Consider the following 16,717-nt stretch of genomic DNA (forward strand, 5'->3'; position numbering starts at 1 on the left):
TGGCATGTCACACTTTTTCAGCACTCCTTGAACTGAAGTCTTCCTCCCCGCTCCTCCCATGTGTGCCACACTTGGCCCCATGTCCTCCACTATCTGATTCTTGGGACAAGTAGAAGACAGGCATTCCCCTTTCAGAAAGCCTGTCCTTTTGTGCTCTCCAGCCAGGCACAGCCCCTTTCCTGAGAGAACCACACCAACCCTGTTGGTGTCCCCATGGCAAGGGGTCTGGGGACTCTGTTGAGGTTGTCCTGGGCCAAGCTGGGCTCAAGGTGCCATGGGGACCCCTCCTGTGGGGAGTGCAGACAGGCAGCATCTGGAGCATTGTACTGTTCGAGGGTGATAGAGCTCCCTGAGAGCCCCCCTGCCTGGTGCCCGCCTGCTTCCTGTGCAGGATGTCCCCTCGCTGCCAGCTCCTTTGTCGTCAGGGGCCTTCATCTTGGCTCTGGGGCCTCCTCGTTTCCTCACAGAGGAATCCCGCCAGAGCAACCCCAGGGCTTTTCTACTCACACCCTGTCCCCACTTAGTCACCTTGAGACTCCGGCGTCCAGCCTTCCAGTGCTCTATCCTCAAGTGAGGACCCGGCCAGGCCAGTCCTGCTCCCTGTGGGACCCCCCCGGCCTGTCAGCCCCAGGGACGCCTCCATCTTTTCGAGTGATTGGGCAGGGAGAAAGCCTTCATTACACCTCAGTGTTTCTCCTGCTGCTCTGCTCCTCAGTCTGTCCCTACCCTGGTCTTCTTGTCCTCGTACAAAGATTCAAAACGCATAGCGCGGGTTGGTAGGCAGCTTACTGTTCTCTGCCACACACAGATGAGGAAGGAAACCTTGTCTGCAGTGCTGCTGCTGCGGCCCAGCGTTAGGCAAGGCTGTTTTAATCAGAACGGTCTGCCTTCCCTGGGAGTCTTCAAATGTACCAATGGTATGGCTGTTCCTTGAGTCCAGCCATTCAGAGAGTTCCTCTCCGTGGGCCAGAGCCAGTGGGGACAGGGTGGGGGCGTGTATGTCTTCAGGCCAGCTGGTGCCAGGAACCCTTGAGAAGTGGGAAGGGCTGGGCCATACCCTCCCCTGGGAGAACTTCGCTCTGGTCCCTTGGGCCTTTGGGTGGGTGCAGCTTGCCCGGCCTGTGCTGCGTTACTGCCCAGGTATCCTCACAACTGTGTGCCCAGGTGATGTTTGTGCTGGCCACGTTCCAACCTCGGGTGTATGGGGGGCAGGGGGGCAGGTTGCCCTGGGCTTGTGTCCACGTCTGCTTGTCATTAGACCTTTCTAAGCATCCGTCCCACCTGTGGGCCCAGGAGCCCGTCCCCAGCCCGAGTGGAGGCAGTGCAGCAGGGCCAGGGTGGCCCCAAGTGAGCTGCAGTGGAGGCACTAGGCATAGGCTCTGCAGCTCTGTACACGTGTGCAAGTAGAACCTGCGTTTCACTCAACTGGAATATTATTTTGCAGTGTTATATTTGTGAATAACTTTGCCTTTGGTCCTGAGGTGGATCACCAGCTGAAGGAGCGGTTTGCAAACATGAAGGAAGGTAACGTACTCCCCTCCCTCACCCTGTCCGCCATGCGTGTGCTTGACCGACCTTCTCATAACCATGAGGTGTGGCCCTGATCATGAGCTTGGGGTCCTTACTGGTATCATTCCATTTGGGCCCAGTGGAAAGGCTGTGGGTGGGGCACCTCCCAGCTCAGCGAAAGTAGTGAAATAGACCTGATCCCGCCCTAGGCAGGCTGGGCTGGCAGCGGCCCAGTGGCCAGATTAGCAGGCGGGCTGTGGGCAGCCTGTAGCCAGCGAGTAACTTCCTAGCACAAGGACATACATCCTGGCTTCTAAAAGAGGATTAATCATATGTGTGGAATTGATTTGACTGGGTGTCCCGTGTGATCTGGCAGCCCCAGCAGGGGGCACTGAGGACACGGCCCAGGTAGCCCCTTTGGCTTGCTTGCTGGGCCTTTCCTGTATTTGGACCATCCTGCCCCTACAGACTCCCACTTCTCCCTTGCCTGCTGCCCACAGGCCAGACCCGGGTGCGGGAGGGGAGGTCACTGCTTGTCTGAATCTCCGAATTGCTGCCCAGACAGCAGCACAGCTGCAATGAGGTCATAGCATGAAGCTTGAAAGTCAAATTTTTACTCTCGGATTACAATATCTTCCTAAGAATCCGTTTCACAGTTAGGTAGGGTATGTTTTCCCTGTGCTTGTGATAGCTTTTAGATTTGGGATTATGTTGGTGGTTTTATGGAGTGAGTTCTCTGGGTATCTGGCCAGAACCTTCTGGGGGAAGCGTTCCGTTCTTCAAGTTTTGACCATCCATGGACAGGCTGGGTGGAAGGTGCTGAGACCAGTTGTTCAGGATGGAGCTCCTGGCGCCCGACCTCCCCATCCTTGCCTGGCTCACTTCTCGGAAATGTGGGGGGCTTCTGTCTTGTGTTCTGATCTCCTACCCCGGCCCAGAGGTGAAGCTGAGAAGGGCTGTCTCCAAGTGGGTGGCCTCTGAAGGGACCAGGATAGGGAGCTGCTCTGAGGTCTTTTTTTGGCTGCCTACGGTGAAGCGGCACCCTGCCCAGGTACAGGCAGCAGGTGTCAGGGGTCCCTCTGCTGGGCCTGAGGTGGCCTCGTGTGGGTGGAGTGGCTAGTAGGTAATGCCCAGTCGGTGGAGTGGCTAATAGGTAATGCCCAGTCAGGAGCCTTCTAAACGGGTAGGAGCTGGCTGGTTTTGTCTGAACGACAGTTCATGTTCTTGTGACTGCTGCTGGGTCTCCCAGATCATGAGACTCTTAACACCGAGAGGGGAGCAGGTTCAGCCTGTTCAAGAAGGGGGCACAGAACACCCGGCCTCCCCAGCCTCTCTCTCCAGACCACATCATTTAGTCACAGCACTGTCAGTGGTCCCAACAAGCAGTGCAGGGTCCCCAGCCTGTGCATTGTCTGTCCCCAGGGAGAGCTGTGTGCCTTCCCCATCCTTTGCTCTCACACCTGCTTCTCATACCTTCAGTGAGAGGAGAGCCGAGGCCTTGCTGCTTTTTTTCTCCCTGCAGGGAAGTCGGTGGCTTCCCGGGTGCAGGAGGCCAAGGTCTGTGCCCTGCTCTGTTTCGGGAGCGAGAACTGACTCCACTGCTGTGGGTTCAAGCACTCAGACCTGTGGCCCACAGGCTCCTTTCCCCTGGCGCCCAGGTGCACACCAGCTAGGATATATTCTCCTTGGAGCTCTGACCTCCTTCGGGGTGCCAGTCCTTGAGTCCTCCTGGCAGGACATGACAGTATCCCGGGTGCCCCAGGGGGCTGTGACCTGGTGTGAGGTTGGATATGCAGCTTGCATGCCAACAGCCCAGCAGGCTCTGCAGTCAGCAGCTCCCCTTCGGGGCCCAGGCCCTGGCTCTCTTGGGGTGGAGCTGTGTGGCCCTGATGAGGTGCCTCTCTCCCAGCACTGGGCCCCCAGTCCTGTATCCCCCTCCTGCCCCCGCCCCAGGGGAGGAGCAGTGACGCCCGGGGCACCAGCTTTGCACCATCCCCCACTCTCCAGCAGCCTGAGGGCACCACTTGGGCTCTGTTGTTCTGATGCTCTGGACTTCGGGCTGTGGGCCATGCCCCCTCCATCTTTTTGCACATGCCCATGGGCATGTGGGCTCATTGTCTCATGAGACATTGCCCATTCTGCACTCACCCCATGGCTGGCTTGGGACACCTAGTGGGCCTAGACTGCCTGCCACCCCCTTCTGTCACCTGGGGTCTGTCACCCTGCAGCGACTTGCCCATCGAAGTCCCCTGGAGTACCCATGGTCCTGGGGGCCCTGAAGGGGGAAGATTCCTAATTAGAGCCTCTGGGCTCTTGGGCTGTTTCCTTGCAGTCCACACTTTGGGCACTCCCGTGATGCCCAGCACCCCTGAGAGCACTTCGGTCTCTGGCTGTGTCTCTGGTGGGCCCCAGGGCTGCTGAGCTTTCTTTCACTTGTTTCCTGGCACAGCCAGCCCACTGCCTAAGCTGGCATCCGGGCAGCAAGGGGCCTGTCACAGCCTCCTTCAAGGTGGGGGCTCCAGAGACCAGGCTGAGCTGGGGTGCTGCCTTTGCCTCGGGCCCTGTGGGTGTGGGTGTAGATCCTGAATGCTCCAGTTTTTGATGTTTTCTTTTTCTTTTTAAGGGTCCACCCTGCAGCGTATGGAAGTTCCCAGGCTAGGGATCAAATCAGAGCTGCAGCTGTCAGCCTACACTACAGCTATAGCAATGCTGGATCTGAGCCCCATCTGTGATCTACTCCATAGTTCACAGCAATGCCAGATCCTCAACCGACTGAGCAAGGCCAGGGATCGAAACCTCATCTTCATGGATACTAGTCCGGTTCTTAACCCTCTGAGCCACAACAGGAATTCCCCTGTTAGAGTTTTGGGGGTTTTTTTGGCCGCACCTGCGGTATATGAATGTTCCTGGGCCAGAGATTGAACCTGTAGCACAGCAGTGGCCTGAGCCGCTGCTGTGGCAGTGCTGGATCCACTGCTACAGTTGATATGTAACAAATATCTTTTCTTTGACTTTTCTCTTTGGCTCTGTTTGTTATACTGGGATGTCTTGGGAGCAACAGCGTATCTCTGACAGTGTCTGTTACAGTGCATGCAGCGCTCTGTGCTGGGACAAGACACCACACGGTGATTCTGCCCAGATGCTCTTCCCAAGACTGAGCACACGGGACTGAGCACTTAACCAGAAAACTTTTCATGCGGCCACTGCCGCCTGAGCCAATAGCTTATGTGTGTCTATCCATGTGGGCTCTGGGCCCAGTTCCAGGTCAGATCTACTGGGAGTGTGGAGGCATCTGCACAGGCCAGAGATGGCGCAGGGGGTCCCCGGCCAGCTACACCCGAGAGCCCGTCTTGCAGGAAAGGATTCAGGGGATGGGTTGGGGCTTGGACGATGCTGCTTGGTTTGGTTTGACCTTAAGATTAGGACAGGCCACAGCCCCTGTGCTGCCGTGTCAGAGCTCCTGTCTGTCCTGAAGCTGCTGTGCTGCTGCTCTCCCCTTCATCAGGCTGTTTGTCCCTGATGGTCCCCTGCCTGGCAGTGACCACTCTCTGTGTTTCAGGTGGCAGAATCGTGTCCTCAAAGCCCTTCGCACCTCTCAACTTCAGGATAAACAGTCGAAACTTGAGTGGTAAGAGCTCCTCTATTGTTGAATCATTGACATGTACAATTTAAACAGTTTGACTGCATTCGGGCAACCTCACCACTCCTGCACTGTGACAAGGGGGCATCCTGGGCACTATGGGGGGTGGAGCAGCCTCCCTGCCCCTCCCTACCAGTGTAGGAGCCCCACAGTTGTGATGAGCACAGACTTTTGATGTGGCCCCATGGCCCTTGAGCAGCCATGCCCTGTGAGACCCACAGGCTGAGCAGAGGCTGAGGGATGGGTCATAGCTGACAGGGCCACAGTTGGGCCCTGTGTGCACAGCCTCTGCCGTTGGGCCATGGATGCTGGATTCTGGCACTGGGTATCCTTGCATCTGTGTGGTTTCTAAATCGCCCTCTGAGTGCTTCATGCCCACCCTGTGGGTTTGTCACCCTCATCCTTGGCTGCACACCTTAGATGGGACAGCGCTGTGGACACCACCCTGATGGGCTTGGGTCCTACCTCCCTGGTTGGGCTGGGCTAGAGAGTGAGGGGCATTCCGGGGCCTGCGGCGTCGTTTCCTGGGCACTTCACAGACTCTCACATGTGGCATGCCATGTGCAGACATTGGTACCATCATGCGTGTGGTGGAGCTCTCGCCGCTGAAGGGCTCAGTGTCGTGGACGGGGAAGCCAGTCTCCTACTACCTGCATACCATCGACCGCACCATAGTGAGTGTCCCACAACCCCACCCGCAACGCCCCTTCCTGCCCTGGGACACTGGAGGGTGGCTGGGGCAGACGCTGTCCCAAGTGACACCCTGTGGTAGTGGCCTTGGCCTGGACCCAGCCCGCAGTGCTGCTTGCCTACAGAGATGGCACCCAAGGGCTACAGGGCAGGCCTGGGGCAGAGATGCTCCCCTGACACTTCTGCCCCTGAGCCCTCTATTGCTTTCATCCTGGCAGGGTTTTGGACTGACTGCTAATGAGACCTTTTCTTTTTCTGTTTCTAGCTTGAAAACTATTTTTCTAGTCTGAAAAACCCAAAACTCAGGGTAAGTTTGTGTATCTGTCCTGGACCTAACACTAGGCTTGCTGCTGAGCAGAACCTGTGGCTTCCAAAGGGCCAGCTAGAGGCGAGGGCCTGGGTGCTGGGGCCTCTCCCTTCTGTGTGTGCCTCATCACGAGCAGCTTCAGCAGGGCCACATTTTGAGAACAGAGGGGCACATCAAATGAGCTAAGGCCTGTGAAGAGCATCTTGGTGATCTGGTGGCTTCTGCCGCCCCACCCTCCCTAGTGCTGCTTGTAGGCTCGTGCTCGCTGGTCATTTGGCATATGAACCTCATAGGATGTGTGTCCACATCTTTTTCTTTGGAGATTCAAACAGGCACATGGGTCTGAATGGGCCCATTGATAGCAGTTGGCAGCAACTGCCCCAGGGTCCCAGGTCCTTCCTTCCTGCCCTGTTAGGGTCTCCAGGGTTTATGTACTTGCCATGGCTTGGGGCAGAAGGTGCTGTGACAGTGTTATGTGCCGCAGGGCCGGTGTCAATGCCTGAGAGCCTTGTTCGGCCCCCTGGGGGCGTTCTCCAGGCGTGGCCTTGCTTTCCTCCATGTGCACGGGCAGGGGCTTGAGATGGGCAGAGCAAGGGTTCCAGATGCCCACAGGTGCCAGGCCAGCTTCAAGGGCCATGGGCCACGCTTGCTCCCCAGGAGGAACAGGAGGCAGCTCGGCGCCGGCAGCAGCGAGAAAATAAGAGCAACACGACCACCCCGACCAAGGTGCCTGAGAGCAAGGCGGCCGTTCCCGCAGACACCCCCGTGGTGAGCCTCTGCCTGCCCCTGGGTCCTCAAGGGGGTGGGTGCCCCTGGCCCATGCAGCTTCCTCACCTGGGCCTCTGCTAGGACTCTGGTGCTGAGGAAGAGAAAGCCGGGGCGACCACCATCAAGAAGCCGTCTCCCTCCAAAGCCCGAAAGAAGAAGCTGAACAAGAAGGGCCGGAAGATGGCCGGCCGGAAGCGCGGGCGCCCCAAGAAGATGAGCTCCACGAACCCCGAGCGCAAGCCCAAGAAGACCCAGAGCGCACTGGACCTGCTGCATGCCCAGACCGTGTCGCGGGCGGCATCACCCTCGCCGCAGGGTGAGCTGCCCCAGGAGCGCCCCCATGCTGTGCCATGCCATGGGGGTCCTTGCCCACCAGACACAGCCCCTGTCCTGCCACCACAGCCTGCTGGGCTTGGGCCAGAAGGTGTTGTGTGGTGCCAACACCCTAGACCCCCGTGAGGGCTCCTGGGGGCTTTCTTGGGAGAGTGTGTCCTCAAGTGATGCCAGCCTAGGCAGAAGCCTGGCTTGGGGAGCTTCCAAAGCCATGCGGGCGTGGGCTGGCAGCCAGGAGTGCTGAGGCTTAGGGGCTGGTGGTGTCTGGACTTTGTTAGAAAGCTGTAGAGTCCTGTAGTGTCCAGGACCCCGGATGTGCCATTTATAGAAATGTGAAAAAAAAAAAAAAAGGAGTTCCCGTCGTGGCGCAGTGGTTAACGAATCCGACTAGGAACCATGAGGTTGCGGGTTCGGTCCCTGCCCTTGCTCAGTGGGTTAACGATCTGGCGTTGCCGTGAGCTGTGGTGTAGGTTGCAGACGCAGCTCGGATCCCGCGTTGCTGTGGCTCTGGCGTAGGCCGGTGGCTACAGCTCCGATTCAACCCCTAGCCTGGGAACCTCCATATGCCGCGGGAGCGGCCCAAGAAATAGCAACAACAACAACAACAACAATAACAAACAAAAAAAAAGAAATGTGACCATGGCTGTCTCCCTGCAGATGCGCACAGGCCACCTCACAGCCCATTCTACCAGCTACCTCCCAGCGTGCAGCGGCACCCCCCTGAGCAGCTGCTGCTGGCACCTACCCCGCCCGCACTGCAGAAGCTGCTAGGTGAGCCACCCAAATGAGGGTCCTGATGCTGGGGGTTGAGAGGGTGGGGACAAGAGCTGAGGTCTGCCCCAGGGGATATGGAGCATGTCTAGGGGCATCTGTGGTCGTCACCATGTGGGGCTCCTGGAGTCAAGTGGGGCTGAGGGTGCTGCTCCCCCCACCACACAAACACACAGGGTGGCTGGCCCCTGTGTCTGCACTGGGGGATCTATCCTTGCAGGAACAGGGCCCTGACCGCCTTAGTTGAGCACATGCTCACATTATTGGGCTAGTTTGAGATGCTTCTTGTCTCTTTAGAAACTAGATGAAGGAAACCCCTGTGAAATTTTGGAAGTTATCAGTTTCCTCAGTTCCACATCAGTAGCATGTGTTTACCAAGAAAACTGCCAGATAAGGGAACTGAAACCCACATGTTCTTGGGAGAAAGGAAAGGTGGGCTGGTGACAGCAGAAGCTGCAAGGGACACACAGGAAGTCTTCCTACTGAGGGACCCCAGGTAGGGCCAAGGCACAGGTGTGGCTGTCAGATAGATGCCCATGGGACAAAGGCCTGGATGGCGGCCATACTGTGTGAGCTCCGTGGAGCCTGCACATCGTTCCTGAACCCCCGCGTTGAACCTCAGCCTGGCTGTTTCTGTGTCAAAAGCATGTCACTTGGCTCTCCTAGAATCCTTCAAGATTCAGTACTTACAGTTCCTGGCGTACACAAAGACTCCTCAGTACAAAGCCAACCTGCAGCAGCTGCTGGACCAGGAGAAGGTGAGCCTGCCTGTGGCCTTGGCCGGGCTGGGATCTGTCCGTGCCTGAGCGACCGCACCCCCAGTGCTTCCAGGGTGAGCACTCTGGACAGGTGAGAGGGTGGGCCTGAGGGGCCCTGGTCCCCTCACCTACAGGGCCCAATCGCCCCTGGCAGAGCTGGCCCTGGCCTGCTGTGACAGCATCCCCGTGCTCAGAAGCGTCCCCAGGTGACACGGAGTGTATCCCCTACAGCCTGGGTGGTAGTGCTGGGGGCTGCAGGGTAGGCACCCAGGCTTTTTTGAGGGAGGGAAGCATAGATTCTGTGGCTCCTCATAGACTGATAACTCAAGACAGCCACCGTGTGACACCATGTGCCCTCTGCAGGCTGGCTCTGTGCCTTGTGCATGCTTGTCCACCACCCTGGCTGTGTTGTTCTGAATCAGCCAGGTGGGCCTGCTGGGGGGAGGGGACAGGGCATGTGCAGGGCGCCCTTCACTCGGGCCCTCATGCCCATGGCCCTCCACCCCTGCAGGAGAAGAACGCCCGGTTGCTGGGCGCCGCACAGCAACTGTTCGGCCACTGCCAAGCTCAGAAAGAGGAGATCAAGAGGCTCTTCCAGCAGAAACTGGACGAGGTAGAGATGCGCCACCCTGGTTCACGGCAAGCCAAGCATGTGACCTCAAGTGCAGACTAGGGACATGTGGGATCGGGGGCCGAGGTCCAGAAGGACCATTGCCTTTCTGGTGCCTTTGACTCTGGCAGTATGGAGGGTGGGCGAGGGCCACTCCCCAGCAGCTCCATGGGCCTGGGAGGGTGAGCCAGCACTGTGCCTTCCCGCCACCTCTGCTGTTTGTGTCCTCAGCTGGGTGTGAAGGCGCTGACCTACAATGACCTGATCCAAGCGCAGAAGGAGATCTCGGCTCATAACCAGCAGCTGCGGGAGCAGACAGAGCAGCTGGAGAAGGGCAACAGGGAGCTGCGAAGCCGGAGCCTGCAGCTGGTATGTTGTGAGGGTGGCAGGTGGGGCGCCCTTGGGCAGGCCGCTTCTCAGACTTGTGTCAGGTGGCACAGGCTCTCTGGACACCCAGGCCTCACTGTTCCTCTGCCTCCTCTGGACTGGGCACCTCCACGAGCCCACTCTCCGGGGACCCTAGGCTCACGCCAGTAGACATGCAGGAGGCTGGCTTGTCACGGGCATCCTGTCCCACCCTTTGGTGCCCTTCCCTTGCTCCCTGATGGGGAACTGTCTGCCCTGGGCTGCCCCTCAGCCCAGCCTTCCAGAGCAGGCCCTGTGCTTCAAGCACACAGGCCCTCAGGGACACCTGCCCAGATGCCCGCCCACCTCCCCCCAGAGCCCAATGAGCAGGAAGCAGACCTCTCTGCCGGGAAGGCAGGCAGGCAGTGCAGGCTCCTCCCATCTCCCTATGGCTGCACAGCCTTGGGGTGGGGGCCGGTCTGGCTGGGGCTCATGGCCGTGATGCCCTGTCCCCACAGCTCAAGGCTCGCTGCGAGGAACTGAAGTTGGACTGGTCCACGCTGTCCCTAGAGAACCTGCTGAAAGAGAAGCAGGCCCTGAAGAGCCAGATCTCGGAGAAGCAGAGGCACTGCCTGGAGTTGCAGGTAGGAGGCTTGTCAAGGGGTCTCTGGGCTCCAGCTGCCCTGGAGCCGCCTCCTCCTGGACTTCTGTCCTCATCAGCTCCTGGGTGGGCAGTCAGGGCACCTAGATGGGAGGCCTGTGCTTGTGTCTCAGGTCAGTGAGGAGAAGTGCAGGAGGGACAAGGCACGTGTGTAGGTTCCCTTCCTCCTGCTGCCTCAGCGCCTGCGTAACTTGACCAGAGAGCACAGCAAGACACGGCCTCGGCTCTGGTTCTCGGGAGCCCGTGTGCGGGCCGAGGCCTTGTGTCTTGTTCCGTGTCTCCCCACTGAGCTCTGACGGTTCACGTGAGCTCTCCCTGTCGCCGGACCCTCAGGGTTCTTTCAGAGGATTTATCACTGCGAGATTGTACCATGGTGAATTTCTGTGCCCCGGAGCCTCCTCATGGGGACATTTCCTTAGACTGCCCTCCCAAAGCAGGTGTGGGAGCAGGGGGAGGTCCCGTCATGGTTCCTGCCCAGCTGCTTCCTGAGGGTCCCAGCCCTGTGTGTCGCAGGAGAGCTTTGCTGCCCTTTCCCCACAGTAGGTCCTCTCTCGGGCTGCGCCCACGGGAGCAATCTCCTTGTGTATAATCAAGAGGAGCCAGTTTGTTGTAGGGAAAAGCTAAAGAGGAGTTCCTCTCTGGTGCGTTGTCACTACAGCAGATTGGGTTGGGTTGCTGCTGTAGTGCAGGTTCAGTCCCTAGCCCGGGAATTTCCACATGCCACAGGTGTTGCCAAAAACAAAAAAACACCTCCTGCCACATAGTGTCCCGATCTCTCCTACTCACAGCCGCCAGCCACCATAGCAGACACTGTGCCTGGTGCTTCGCTTTCTCACACCCACCTGGACACTCAGCACATTAGAACACACTGCTGGGCTTCGTCAGGCGCCAGCCTGCCCCAGCCTCTCGCTGTCCCAGGGCTGTCCCTGCCGGCCTGCCTGACGTGTGTGCCTCTTCACAGATCAGCATCGTGGAGCTGGAGAAGAGCCAGCGGCAGCAGGAGCTCCTGCAGCTCAAGTCCTGTGTGCCACCCGATGACACCCTGTCTGCACACCTGCGGGGGAGGGGTGGCCTGGCCCGGGAGCCAGAGGCCGAGCCTGGCCGGCTGCGCCTGGAGCTGGACTGTGCCAAGTTCTCCCTGCCCCACTTCAGCAGCACAAGCCCGGAACTCTCCATGAATGGCCATGCGGCCAGCTATGAGCTCTGCAGCGCGCTCAGCCGACCCTCGCCCAAGCAGAACACTCCCCAGTACCTGACCTCCCCCCTGGACCAGGAGGTCGTGCCCTGCACCCCCAGCCATGGCGGCCGGCCAAGGCTCGAAAAGTTGTCTGGCCTGGCCCTGCCCGACTACACCAGGCTTTCCCCTGCCAAGCTGGTGCTGAGGCGTCACCTGAGCCAGGATCACGTGGCTGGCAGCAAGGCAGCCACCAGCGATGTGCACCCACGGTGAGTTTGGTCCAGCTGGACTGGTGCCCTTGGGCCCTGTGGGGGTCTTTTGAGAGGGACGAGATTCAGAGATTTGTTGGGCCTGGGCCACCAGCTCTGAATGCAAAGCCATGGCTGTGGGGCTCCCCAGAAAATGAGCAAAGACAGTCTTGTTGCAGAGTGGAGCCCACCAAGGAGAATGGCCTCCCATACCACAGCCCCGGCATCACCAATGGCATCAAGCTGAGCCCCCAAGATCCTCGGCCCTCGTCCCCCACAGGCTTACAGATGACGGGAGAGAAGGGCAGCGAGAAGGTGAGGCCTCTCTTCTCCCACACAGCGCCCTGCAGGGCCAGGCTGGGCTGGTGGAGACGTCATTGGGCTAGAGGCCACGCCTGGCCGGCAGAGAGCCAGTGGATGAGGGCAGGTGTGGCGACCATGGAACCAGGCTAGGGGAGCGGACGGGAGAGGGCGAGTATGGGCATATGGGGAAGGTAAAGGCCTGAGGGCCCAATGAGTGGATGGACATTGGGGTGACCAGTGGGGCCCTGGAAGGGCAGGAGCGGGAGCAATGCCAAGGGCCCTAGCCCTGTGGTTGGAGGGCTTCCGTGTTCCTTGGGGAGTGCTGGTGGCCTGGGCTTCCTGGGCCCAGAAGCAGGTGGTCTGGCGGTGTGTCCGCAGGGTGTGAGGGAGCGCGCCTACGCCAGCAGTGGGGAGGCCATCACCAGCCTGCCTGTCAGCATCCCGCTCAGCACCGTGCAGCCCAGCAAGCTGCCTGTCAGCATCCCTCTGGCCAGCGTGGTGCTGCCCAGCCGCGCTGAAAAAGTGGTGAGTGCAGGCCCCTGGGCCGGAAGCAGGGTGCCCAGAGGGCACCACATGTGGAAACAGGGAGAGGCCTTTGTTTATGTTATTTCTCCTCATGGCCTCGAGGCTTAGTCCCTTTCTGTTAAATTTTGTGTGGTTAAAAATCAGTCTGACTGCGATGCCCAAAAGAAATAGGACCTGCGATTTCCAGATTCGGTTACAATAATATTTTGTCTTTGTTGTAGACCTTTTTTAGTAAAAGGTGGTGTGTTCTGGTGGAGAGAGAGTAAAATTTCCAGATTCTATAGAAACTTCTCCTTTCCTTCTAGTCCTCATTTGCATTCTGCCTCATACCTGTGGACTTGGAGATGGCACTGCTGAATAGCCTGGGCTATTTTTTGTATTTATAGAGACATCATTCACATACAGCTCACCCCTCTGAAGTATACGGTGCAGTGCAGTTTTTTTTAGAATGTTCAACAGAGTTGTGGAGCCACCTCTAATTGCAGAATGTTCTATCACCCCAGAAAAAGCCCCTTTTCCATGAGGAGTCACCCCCACCCTCCCCAGCCCCTGACAACCAGGACCCCCTCTCTGTGTCTGGGGATGTGCCTGTTCTGGACGTTTCCCATCCAGGGAATCCCACACTGTGTGTCCTTCTGTGTCTGCTTCTCTCACTGAGCATCATGGTCTCCAGGTCCATCCACGTGGTAGCAAGTGTTCGGTGCTTCTCTCCTTTTCAGTATGTGACAGTCTGTATGCGGAGGACACGGTGTGTGTGTCCCTTCACCTTTTGCTCCCACATTGGGCTGTTGTGAATCATGCTGCTGTGGACATGCATGTGCAGGCTTTGCGTGGCTGCTTGTTTTCATCTGGCTCCATGCAGGAGTGGAATTGCAGGCACTGGTCATCGCTGCAGCCCCTCATGTCCCCCTGCCTGTTCCTCCCTGGCCCGCCCCCAGTCAGCTTATTAGCCTGAATGAGCCTTTAGAACTGAAGTCAGATAGCTATCCCTCATCTGGTCAGAACCTTCTAGTGGCTGCCACCGTGCTCGCTCCCTGAACAGTCACTTCCCCAACTCTTCTTGCTGAGGCGTGTGCCCAGGCCTGCTCCCAACCTGCTCTGCTGCTCCGACCCCGCCGACAGCCTGCACTTTCTGTCCACAGAGAAGCACCCCCAGCCCAGGCCCACAGGCCCGAGAGACCTCCTCCACTCTTGAGAAGCAAATGGGTGCTAATGCCCATGGCGCCGGGGGCAGTGCTGCCGGGGGCAAAGGTCTTGCCCTGCCTCCCACAGGTGAGAAGCTCTTGGCCCAGCCATGTGAGGCATGGTCTCAGAGTGAGAGCTCAGCCAGCCCGACTCCCCCTGCCCCGGGTCTGAGCTGCACCAGGGCCTTGGTGGTCAGCAGCCACATGGCATGCCCTGGGTCAGGAAGTGGGAAGCAACACACGAGTGACAGCCCAGGGCCCCTACCTGTCCTCACCTGGACCAGGGAGGTGGGGTCTGTCATGCCATGATGCAAAGAGCCTAGCTTCCTCACGCTCCCCCAGAGCATCCCCTGAGAAACTGTGTCCTTCTCACAGGCTTCACCTACGCTGGCTCAGTGGCCATCAGTGGGACCCTGGCTGGCAGCCCGGTGCCACTTGCCCCTGGAGCCGAGCCCCCCGCCTTGGATGAGTCCTCCAGCTCCGGAAGTCTCTTTGCCACCATGGGGTCCCGCAGCTCCACCCCGCAGCACCCGCCCCTGCTGACACAGCCTCGCAGTTGTGGCTCTGCCTCACCCGCCCCTCAGCTCTGCACCAGCCCCCGGCTGGCTACCCAGGGCCCGCTCCCTGACGCCAGCAAAGGGGACCTCCCCGCTGAGGCTGGCTTCTCAGACCCAGAGAGCGAAGCCAAGAGGAGGGTCGTGTTCACCATCGCAGCCGGTGCTGGCAGTGCCAAGCAGTCGCCATCCAGCAAGCACAGCCCCCTGCCCTCAGGCACCCGCGGGGACAGTGGCCAGAGCCATGGACAGGACAGCCGCAAGCGGGGCAGAAGAAAGCGGGCATCGGCAGGGACCCCCAGCCTGAGCTCAGGCGTGTCCCCCAAGCGCCGGGCCCTACCATCTGTCGCTGGCCTCTTCACTCAGTCTTCAGGGTCCCCCCTGAATCTCAACTCCATGGTGAGGCCCTGAGTGGCGTGGGGAAGGGCAAGGGGTGCTGAGGGGCCCGCTGACGGTCTCCTGTGTCTGACTGACCCCTCAGGTTAACAACATCAACCAGCCTTTGGAGATCACGGCCATCTCATCCCCCGAGAGCTCTCTGAAGAGTTCCCCTGTCCCCTACCAGGACAATGACCAGCCCCCCGTGCTCAAGAAGGAAAAGCCCCTGAGCCAGACCAACGGGGCCCACTACTCCCCACTGACCTCGGACGAGGAGCAGGGCTCGGAGGATGAGCCCGGCAGTGCCAGGCAAGGGTGGGGGCAGGGCATGGTCGGGATGCAAGGCAGGCAGCTTCCACCTGCCGCTGGGTCGGGGGCCAGGGGTCACGACCTTGGGTGCTTCACACCGACCCATGGGCCATGGTCCCTCATGTGGGGCATGTCCTGGAGCAGACAGGCTACTTCCTGGATTGTTTCCCTTTAAGAAACGGGACCTCCCAGAGCCTCTTGCCACCTGGTGCTTAGTGTCTCCCTATGCCCAGAGTAGGGCTGACCTTCTGAGCCTGTAGGTCCTGGGTCAGTGGCCCATCATGGGGTGGCCCAGGCTTGCAGATGTCACTTGTTGGCAGAGAGGAGGGGAGGCCAGCTGACCACAGTGGGGAAAGAACTGAGAAGCGTGCCCTGAGGCTCTCAGAAACACCTTGTGTCTCTTCATCTGATGGTGGAGGGTCTTCTTCCTTCTTTTTCTTTGACCCCAGCTTTATTAGGTATAATTCACATATTCTACTACTCATTTAGAATGAGCAATCCAGTGATTTCTGATTTATTTATGGGGTTGTGCAAATATCACCACTATGGATTTTAGTACCTTTTTATCACCTTAGAAAGAAACCCCATACCCCTTAACAATCACTCTCCAACCCCTCCCCAGCCCCTGCCACACCATCTCCTTCCTGTCTCTATGAATCTGACTCCTAGGGATCTCCTGGGAGTGGACTCAGATAGTCTTTGTCCTTCTATGTCTGCTTCTCTCACTGAGCATCACGTCCTCAAGGTCCATCCATGTTGCAGTAGGTGTCAGAATCTCCTTCCTTTTTAAGGCTGAGTCGTATTTCACTGTGTGGATGGACAACCTTGTACATAATTATCCATCTTCCGTGCATGGACACTTGGCTTGCTTCCAGTTTTAAGCTCTTGTGAATCCTGCTGCTGCCATTTGTATATGTGTTTTTGTTTGAAAACATGTTTTCAGTTTGCCCAGTACCTGGGAGTGGAATTGCTAGATTATGTGGTACATCCATGTTTTAACTTTCTAAGGAACCAGCAGACTGCTGTGCACAGTTGCCCAGTCTTATATTCCTGCCAGCCATGCATGAGGGGGCCAGTCTTCCCACGCTGTCGCCAGCATTTGTTATTTTCTGTGTTTTTGTTTTTGCTTTCTAGATCCATACCCACAGCATATGGAGGTTCCCAAACTAGGCGTCGAATCAGAGGTGTAGCTGCTGTCCTACACCACAGCCACAGCAACCCAGGATCTGAGCTGCATCTGTGACCTACACCACAGCTCACAGCAATGCCAGATCCTTAACCCACTGAGCAAGGCCAGGGATCCAACCTGCGTCCTCATGGATGCTAGTCAGATTTGTTAACTGCTGAGCCACGGCAGGAACTCCTCTGGGTTTGTTTTTGATATAGTAGCTATTCCCCTGGGTGTGGGGTATCTCCTGGTTCTGACAGTGTCTCCCTAACAGCTGTTGACACTCAGTATCTTCTCTTCCTCAGAGAGATGTCTCTTTAGGTCCTGGGCCCACACTTGAGGTGGGTTGTCTTGTGTTGTTAAATCTTAAGAGTTTTTGTGTGTTCTGGTCCATGACCCCCCTCCAGGTACACCATCCGCACTGTGCACTCTGCCCTCTGGTCATGTTCTCAGTTTGCTGCCCGTGTCCTGTGTCCTTC

General features: G+C 58.2%; 1 protein-coding gene across 7 annotated transcripts in view; it reads left to right on the plus strand.

Annotated features, from left to right (window-relative positions):
* Positions 1 to 16,717, plus strand: part of DOT1L (DOT1 like histone lysine methyltransferase) — a 62,416-nt gene that overhangs the window by 38,752 nt on the left and 6,947 nt on the right. For 5 of the 7 annotated variants that reach the window (XM_047777627.1, XM_047777628.1, XM_047777631.1 and 2 more), the window contains 17 exons: positions 1,445 to 1,524; positions 5,069 to 5,137; positions 5,717 to 5,823; positions 6,105 to 6,146; positions 6,804 to 6,914; positions 6,996 to 7,230; positions 7,905 to 8,018; positions 8,685 to 8,776; positions 9,288 to 9,389; positions 9,618 to 9,755; positions 10,250 to 10,375; positions 11,354 to 11,838; positions 11,997 to 12,132; positions 12,499 to 12,645; positions 13,788 to 13,917; positions 14,205 to 14,782; positions 14,865 to 15,070. In XM_047777627.1, coding sequence (XP_047633583.1) covers positions 1,445 to 1,524; positions 5,069 to 5,137; positions 5,717 to 5,823; positions 6,105 to 6,146; positions 6,804 to 6,914; positions 6,996 to 7,230; positions 7,905 to 8,018; positions 8,685 to 8,776; positions 9,288 to 9,389; positions 9,618 to 9,755; positions 10,250 to 10,375; positions 11,354 to 11,838; positions 11,997 to 12,132; positions 12,499 to 12,645; positions 13,788 to 13,917; positions 14,205 to 14,782; positions 14,865 to 15,070 — 2,898 coding nt within the window. The remainder of the gene's footprint in view (positions 1 to 1,444; positions 1,525 to 5,068; positions 5,138 to 5,716; positions 5,824 to 6,104; positions 6,147 to 6,803; positions 6,915 to 6,995; positions 7,231 to 7,904; positions 8,019 to 8,684; positions 8,777 to 9,287; positions 9,390 to 9,617; positions 9,756 to 10,249; positions 10,376 to 11,353; positions 11,839 to 11,996; positions 12,133 to 12,498; positions 12,646 to 13,787; positions 13,918 to 14,204; positions 14,783 to 14,864; positions 15,071 to 16,717) is intronic. The other 2 variants (XM_047777634.1, XM_047777629.1) reach the window with 2 other exon arrangements.

The sequence above is a fragment of the Phacochoerus africanus genome, chromosome 4 (assembly GCF_016906955.1).
Source record: "Phacochoerus africanus isolate WHEZ1 chromosome 4, ROS_Pafr_v1, whole genome shotgun sequence".
Taxonomy (NCBI): Eukaryota; Metazoa; Chordata; class Mammalia; order Artiodactyla; family Suidae; genus Phacochoerus; species Phacochoerus africanus.